An 8,842-nucleotide genomic window follows, 5' to 3' on the forward strand; every position below is an offset into this window, starting at 1 on the left:
GGACTTTTATCGCTTGGATGGACGCAGAATCGATGCTAAATTGATCAATTCCCCCCCAAGGGTGGCGCCCAGGGCACGTACCCCCACGTAATCCCCCCCCCCAGTAGCCAGGATTTCGGAACCGGAGGGGCACAACTTGTAAATGTACCGACGGAAATATTTTTTACCGAAGGATGTTTAGAATTGTAGACCCAATTTTTTTTCGGTCGTTTGAAAAAGTGAAGAGCAAAAAAAAAAAAAAAAAAAAATTTTAAACACTACGAACCTAAAACCAATGAAGAATTTAACATTTTTGTTACAATTTTGCCCCTTTTGCTTTTAAGGGCTGGGGTATGAGCGTTTGGACAGTATTTATTGTGGGACATTAGAGCACATCAGACAAATCGAATTGCATTCTGAATACGAAGAATGTCCTTCTGATATCAAATAATTTTGATTTTTTTGAAATTCGCACTGTAATACACATTTTATGGCAAATGATTAAAAATTGATATTTTTGATATTTAACAATAACAGACCTCAAAAGGTCCTACTCGTCGGACTATCCTAGCGGTACCTTATTTCTGGTCATAAATAACAAACCGCTTGCCTTGGGTCACTGAAATTCCAGTGTAGTAATTGGATTCCTTGCCCCTAGTATAATATACATAACGTTTGTTACCACTGTGTTATTAGTTTTTGAGAAAAATGCAAAAATAGACACAAATTTATCGAGGGGTGTAGCCCCCTTAAGAATGTTTGCTGCCCAAGGGTGATCGTAACCAATTCATAACAATCCAAATATCTATTATCAGTAACTGTTAACTTTGCTATGACCTTGATGGTTTTGATGCTTAATTGTGATTACGTTTTATGACACGACTTTGAACATTGTGACAATCCAAAAATATATACTTAGTCGACCTCAGATGACCTTATAGTTCATAACTCTAATCTTCTGTCTGTTTGAATTGCCCTTTTTGTCTTTTACCATTTAGAAAACTACAGCTTTTTAAAAATTTAAATGGCTAAAACTGGAACAAGAAGAGTCACAGGTCAGATGTATAATAGTAATAGTGATAAAGTTCTAGCTTTCCATTTTCGCATCTAATCTACTCTGTACTGATATTACAATAAATTATTGATTTAAGGTAATACACTATTTTAAAGTGTTGCGATTTGGTAGTTCACAACATCTTGCGAATGGTAGTGAGCTTTGGCAAAAATTGCATTGCTCATTTCCTTGTGAGCGTGTAGAAGAATTCAAATATCACAAAAATACTTTTGTAGGTCCGGTGGTTCTTGAGTTATGTTGTAAAGAGGGCTTAAACAACAACACGTTTGTAAAATGTAGATAACTCATTGACAACAATAAATTAAGCAAGTTTATAAAGTATATGATTTGTAGAATGAACTTTTGCAAAACATCAAAGTGTTATTTTTCAATAATATATTGATTTAGACAATAAAAAAAAATCGATTTTTTTGGCTGCTTCGAACAACAATTGTTAATTTTGCACCTTCAAACATACGAACCATCTCAAAGGTTTGGCCTTTATAGTAGGAAACTTTCTTTCGTGAAAGCAGGTCGATTCGGACCCAAACCAATTCGGCCACAGTTGACTTGGCCACATGCCATTTGGTCCCAAGCTAAGTCAGCCACAAACCAATTCGATGTTGACCAAATGGATAAACGATTAAAGTGGTATGCATGCTCGTCCCACACTGCAAAAACAAGTGTTTATATTTAAACACCATATTGTGTTTATCAGAGCAACACTTAATAAACACATAATTCATGTTAATGGTCTAACACTAATGTTAATTTTTCTAACACTAATGTTCATAAATTAACACTTGGTGTTATATTACAAACATTAGTGTTTGTAATATAACACCAAGTGTTAATTTATGAACATTAGTGTTAGACCATTAACATGAATTATGTGTTTATTAAGTGTTGCTCTGATAAACACAATATGGTGTTTAAATATAAACACTTGTTTTTGCAATGAGCACCTCAAAAATGGACCTATGGCGTAATCAGTGTGGAAAAATTTCACCCCTTATTGGCGTACGGCTCTGTAAATCTTACCCCTAAAATATTGCGTTATTAAGCGTAAAAACTAAAATGGACCCCTAAATGGCTTAAATTCTATAACAAACCCACTGAACTTGAAAAATATACCCTAAACGTCTAAACCTTACCTGAAAAGCACCCTTTTTTCTAAAAACGTCGACGCCGCCACAAGCCCAAAAATCAACCCTTTTTCGACGTTTTGGGGACGAGCATGCGTACCACTTTGGTATGCGAGTGACCCCCCGGGTTAAAAAGATAGAGGGTTAAGTGCACAAAGTACAACGAATTGGTTTGTGACAGAATGCAAGATATCAAGGCATCTAAATGTATGGACAGATTTGGTGTGAAAACAACGGTTATGGAGAAAGTCACGAAAAAGTTAAATTTGGCCAACTTTTTTTGTACATCAATTATACAGGGTTCGAATTGTCATGTGGGCGAATTGGTTTGGGACTGAATTGACTAATACGTGGCCGAATTAGTTTGTGACCCTCCCGATACTATGATTCAAATAGACAGTCTAGTAGTACATCACCTGTGGTCCGTTTCGTTGCTGCAAATAATATTGATATCGATATTGATATTTTTCCACCACATATCAAAACCTTTAGTAACATTTCAGAATCAGTGAATCCACGACAGACTTGGCCATTCAAAACGCAACCGAAAACTAGCTAAAAATGGCCAAATTTTTCTTTAAATCGCCGTCAATTTCGAACTAGTGAACTCAGAATTCTGTTCCCACGTTTATATTACCTTGAGATATTCCTTAACCCTAAAATTATTTTTTTGAAGCTGTAGGTGCTTCCATGAACCCGCTTGAATTTTTATTTATTCCATGTTTTCACTAAATTCCCTGCGTGGAATCAAGTTTTTCTGGGTTTTCCTGTCAAACCTGCCCTGTTCCAACAGTCACTCTACGAAATAGCACTATACGCTATTAAAAATGTCCTCGGGTTAATCGACTGTAAAGACATTTTCCCTAATGGTCATCTAAAAATGGTTATGATAGACCTGAATTTAGTCTCGCCGCATACAAAAAACTATGGGTACCCCCTAATCATAAGTCAATTCTAGTCCCTTCGATAACTTGCTGGGTCTGCTAGTCTTAGTCACAGTCTATATGGCACAGCATAATTCGCATTACAGTGAAATGCGACCAGCGTAGACTTTGCGTAGACTATACGATCTATTTTTAGCATGACTCCACATAGCTCGCGTTGATCAAGGTCACTGTAGCTTTTCATTGTGCAGTGAATATTATTTTGGGTAAAAAACATGTTACTTTTCACAAAGAAAGGTTTTGATATGTGGTGGGATAATTCTGAATCAACACTTAATTTGGGCGTACTTTGTCTTGGGTCCAATCTCTATCATGGAAAGTTTGCTATATCTTTCTAAATATATGATTGTTTGTTCTAGATTTGGGTTTTAGCGTTTCATATTTGAAAGAACTAATGTTTAATTGCAACATTTCGAAACCACAAACCAAAACTGGGTGCTATGATGTACAAGATTGGGCTACGAGTATGCATTTTACCAAGTTAGCAATAGGTAATTGCTTCATTTTGCATATGCATGACTTTCTTTATTATACACAAAATCGGATTTTATTATACATGTTATAAGGAAGTTGTTTACGTGCATTAGGCTCCTTCGCAGCCGGTTTCTGTCGTTGTGTATGTTTGCGAGTGAGCCACAAGCAGACTGGGTTGCCAGGGACTACAGGACAAAATACATGTTTCTGACTATAAGGGGCGCACCATTAGATTTCCAGGGGGGGGCATGGGAGATTTTGGGAAAAAAAAACTTCGCCCACTAGTGAGACGAAAAAAAAACTTTGCCCACTAGTGAAACGAAAAAAAAATTTTGCCTCACTGATAAGTAAAAAAAAAAACTTCCCCCACCCAACTTTGTATAAAATTTACATTAAAATTGAAAAAAAAAAAAAATTGGTGCTCTCGGAAAAAAAAAAAAAAAAAATTCCGCCGCCTTCGGCGGGCGAAAAAAAAAAAAAATCTGCCTGACCCAAACTCCCATGCCCCCCCTGACAATCTAATGGTGCGTCCCTAACTATTAGCAAGGTCTGGATTTGGCACCATACCAGATAATACTGATAATGGTTAATTGGAAAATCTGAAAATAAACACTTATTTTGTAAACAGACGATACTCTGTGATTATTTATGGATGGAAACATAGGAAATTGCTGTTAATGGAATATTGATATATTAAACATACATTTTGTTTTGTTAACGATACAAATCCATTCACAAATAAGGTTTTTAGGAACCATTTGACATTAAATATTTTGAACAATTGCTCTATGAAAAATGATATAAATGCACCCCTGCTGATCCAGGCTACTGATAAGCTGTCAACAAGTGACCACTAATTGAACAATTATAATGAGCAATTATCTGACCAGACAGGAACCAAGCTGGGTATAAGGTGCCCAGGCACCTGCACTGTTAACTAGGGTTAGTTTATACCATCACTAATTGATGTTGGGAGTGACACTAGTGGTGGTGGTGGTGGGGGGGGGGTAAATACCAGTAATTGGGGTAGATAGTTGCTTTGGTTTTATACATTTTGGTAGAGCAACTACACATTCAGAAAATAAATATTGAATTGAGCCAGGGAACCCCTGGGATTGAGTAATCAGTCTTTTTGATTATAATTGTTAAAGGTCATCTGAGCCTGAGGTGGAATAAGTATATATTGTTGGATTGTCAGAATGTTCAAAGTCATGTCATAAAACGTAATCAGAAAGTCGTCTGAATATAGATTGTTGGATTGATGCGAAATTGATGTGATTTCCATTGATCCGTTTGTTTATACAAGTATAAATTAAGTATAAATTAAATGTAGACCTATTTAACACACATTTTTCAATTTAGCTTATAGTATGTTATTGGTGGTATTCGTGGTAACAACATTTCCAACCCGGTTAGTTGTGCATGTGCTACACACACACAATTACTAGCATTCCAAGTACTTGTCAATGTAAAATTATGAAACATGAATTTCATCCATGGTGTTGTCTTTTTAAAGACATTTCTTGTTACAGATCATGTGATCTTTCGATATGATTCGAATTGTCACGTGATCGTCAAACCTGTATTGGAAGCTGTCAGTTCCCCAGGAACTGACACAAAAAAATTTCGACAATTTTAGGCAAGTTAAGGGCCTACAACATTGCATGCAAGGTAACGTTTTTTCCCGGGCGTTTTCTTTTCTCTTTTCCCCGGGTCTTTTTCTCCCTTTTCTCCTTTCTTCCTTCTTCTTTTTTTTAGGGTTGAAGGGGTGGGAGCCGTATCCGCGCATGACCCGACCCCTAATAAATGGGAAAATGCCCCCATACCTACCCCCACACCAACATTTAAGATCTTCAGGAACTAATGTACTGTAATGTATTTTTTTTCTTCACAGGTCGGGAAATGTTTATAATCATTATGAAACTCATTATCATGAATATAACTATAATGTACACGTGCACATGGACGGAAAGGTAAGCGAATTAGTTATTCTTGTTCGTTAATTGTTTAAAGGTGGATCACATGACCACGGACACTTCTACCGTTAAATAATAGCCTCTATCTTTTTCATTGTCCCGGATACTTAATGTCTTTCTGTAACCATATTATGGGCCGCGTTATGCACCCAATATTTAGGGTTAGAATATACCTTTTTCAAAACCGATTTTTTTTTGGCGTAGGTCCTATTTGTAATAGGCCTACTTACACATGTTCCAACTTAAATCTATGAGCAAACTGTCAAATTCGCCCTATTTGTAGTAAAACGGGATGGTTTTCTGTTGGTCCGACATATTATCATAATTTTTCAGATTATGATTATAATTATGTATGTACCCTGCAAGATCATGGAGTCACTACTGAGGGATGCTATACTCAAGCATGTAAACCAGAACAACCTTCTTTCAGAGGATCAACATGGTTTCACCAGTGGAAGATCATGCATGTCTAATTTGCTCACCACCTTAGAAGATGTGACAGACAGCTTAGACGAAGGATTTGGAGTTGATGTTATCTACCTTGATTACTCAAAAGCCTTTGACACAGCCCCTCACAAAAGGCTTTTGTCAAAGCTGAGAGCCTATGGTATCTCCGGCAAAATCCTTGAATGGATTGCAGCTTTCCTACAAGACAGGAAACAACAAGTTGGAGTAAGGAAAGGCTTGTCAGAGTGGGCTGATGTCCTAAGCGGCGTACCGCAGGGCTCAGTATTGGGACCAATCCTTTTCGTCCTGTACGTCAATGATCTGCCAGAAGTGGTATCGTCCAAAACAAAGATGTTTGCTGATGACACAACGCTTTACAACAGAGTCCAGAAGAACAGCTCTAAAGGAGGTGATGATATCCAGGAAGACCTAAACCATCTCAAAGATTGGTCAGATACGTGGCTCCTCCGGTTTAATGCCTCCAAATGCAAGTGCATGCACATGGGAATCAACAACAATGAGAGAAGCTATGTGCTAGGGGAAGAAGAAATCATGACAGCTAAAGAGGAGAAAGACCTAGGTGTATACATGCACAAAGGCAGCCAACAAAGCAATGACTAGCCTGAGGATTATTAAGAGAACTTTCAAACACATTGACAAGGAGAGCTTCCCTATCTTGTATAAGGCATACATTCGCCCACACATAGAATACTGTGGGGGGGGCACTCAACACAAATGACCATACGGGTATGCTCCCCCGGAAAGACCCCCCTTGTTGGGTTTCGCAGCTCCGAAAGACCCCTATTTTTGACCAAAATAAAGCTCCAAAAGACCCTTGATTTTGATAATTTCAGCTCTAAAAAGCCCCCAAAATTGCTCATTCCTCATATTTCTTGTTTTTTCAGGCGATTTTCAACCAAAAACCCAAGAAAAACCCTTGATTTTGACTTTTCGCAGCTCTAAAAGACCCCATTTTACTTGTTCACAGCCCGGTTCGCAGCTCCGAAAGACCCCCTTTTACCGGTAGGGGCCTACGCCGTCAGCTCCCAAAGACCCACCACCTCAAAATAGCATACCCACCAAAAATGTTTGATGTGCCCCCCCGGGGGAACCCCTACCTGGTAAAAGACATCAAAGCCATTGAGAAGATCCAGAGAAGAGCTACCAAATTGGTTCCAAGCCTGAGGGAGAAGCCCTACCAAGAAAGACTTGAAGAACTGAACCTGTATCCCTGGGAGATCAGGCGACTGAGAGGTGACTTGATCGAGGTCTTCAAAATTCTCAACAGCTTGGAAGATATCCACCCAGATCAGCTTTTTACCATATCTCATAACACAGGCACTAGGGGTCACAAATTCAAACTCTTCAAAAGGCAGCTGAAGAAAGGTTTGAATTTGAGGAAGTTCTTCTTCTCTCAGCGAGTGGTAGATGTGTGGAATAACCTTCCTGAAGATGTTGTTGGAGTTAATACTACAAATCAGTTTAAAGGAAAGATTGATCAGCACTGAAAAGAAAATGGATATGGGGTACTAAAAGGCCTAAACCTATAATTAATCCCATCAATCCTGTAAGTGTAAGTGTAAGTGTTATGTCGGAAAGGTCGCAAATCGTAGTCTCCTACGAAACCATTTGGTTACGCTCCCTCCACATGCATGTGGAGAGCGTAACCAAACTGGCTGCATAGGAGACTAACTATGTGGTCCTAATCCAAAAAGTGCCAGATATTTCGAGGTGACGTTTATGATGTTGTTTCTTTGCAAATTTCCAATGTTTTCGCATCCAAATGTATTGGGAACTTTCATAATGATTGCATATTAACTATTTTATCATTTTGGAAAAAAAAAAGAAAAATCTAAAAATGTAAAAAGATCGTACATTAAGGCTTTAAGGTTATATATGGTTATATTAGGGTTAGCCTGGCCCATTATGGTTGCAGAAAATACTTTCTTTAATTGCCCGATATAAGATTGAAATATAAATATTTTGCCGTCAATGATTAGGGACAAATCCTTCCCAGGTGAAATAAAATTGAAAATAAAAAGTTTGAAATCTCATTCCAAAAATGTGACGACGTGGTATATCAAAAAAAAAGGAGACACTTTTGGGCAGGTTATCGATTTTGAGTGTTTACATACGGTATCTTAGGTGCGCTTCAGACTCCGTATTGTACGTGCAATATTGTATGTACAATATTTTTCGTGACGTCAGAAAGTATTGCACGTACAATAAAAAGTATGTACCGGGAAAATATATATTTTGCCACAATCATTGGTTGCTTAATTGATACGGAGTTGCCAAATTTCTAAGAGTGGTAAATTTAGTGCAGTGTTCGTGCACGGAATGATGAACATCTTTTATGTCTTCTTGTATTCAACTGTACTTGAATTATTACATAATCAATGGGCACCTTTAAAGTTAATAATATTAATACTGATAAAAATAAAAAAATATTAAAATTGCAATGATAATATAAATGGCACATTCAGTTCTTATTCATTTATTTATTTATTTATAGATTTATTTATTTAGGCCTATTTGTTTATTTATTTATTTATTTATTGATTGATTGATTGATTACTGATTGATTAATTGATTTAGAGATTCATTTATATTTAGTCATATATTGATTTAGTCAGTTTCTTAAGTATTATTTGTAGGCCTATGTATTTATTCTGGTTTTGATTTTATTGATATTGATATTTTTATTATTTTTTTAAGTTTTGGCATAGCATTTGTTACATTATAACACGTTGTATGTGTTATGAATTTGCAACACCTTTTTACATGTTGATATCGGTGAGGCATGTTATGATGGTGTATGTT

General features: G+C 37.0%; 1 protein-coding gene across 1 annotated transcript; it reads left to right on the forward strand.

The window, feature by feature from the left end:
• Positions 1-7,104: 7,104 nt before the first annotated feature.
• LOC140137270 (uncharacterized) lies at positions 7,105-7,527 on the forward strand. The gene has a single exon (XM_072158915.1). It carries the CDS (start codon positions 7,105-7,107, stop codon positions 7,525-7,527), a length of 423 nt encoding a protein of 140 aa, XP_072015016.1.
• The last annotated feature ends 1,315 nt before the right edge of the window (positions 7,528-8,842 follow it).

Source organism: Amphiura filiformis, chromosome 17, assembly GCF_039555335.1.
Source record: "Amphiura filiformis chromosome 17, Afil_fr2py, whole genome shotgun sequence".
NCBI classification, from domain to species: domain Eukaryota; kingdom Metazoa; phylum Echinodermata; class Ophiuroidea; order Amphilepidida; family Amphiuridae; genus Amphiura; species Amphiura filiformis.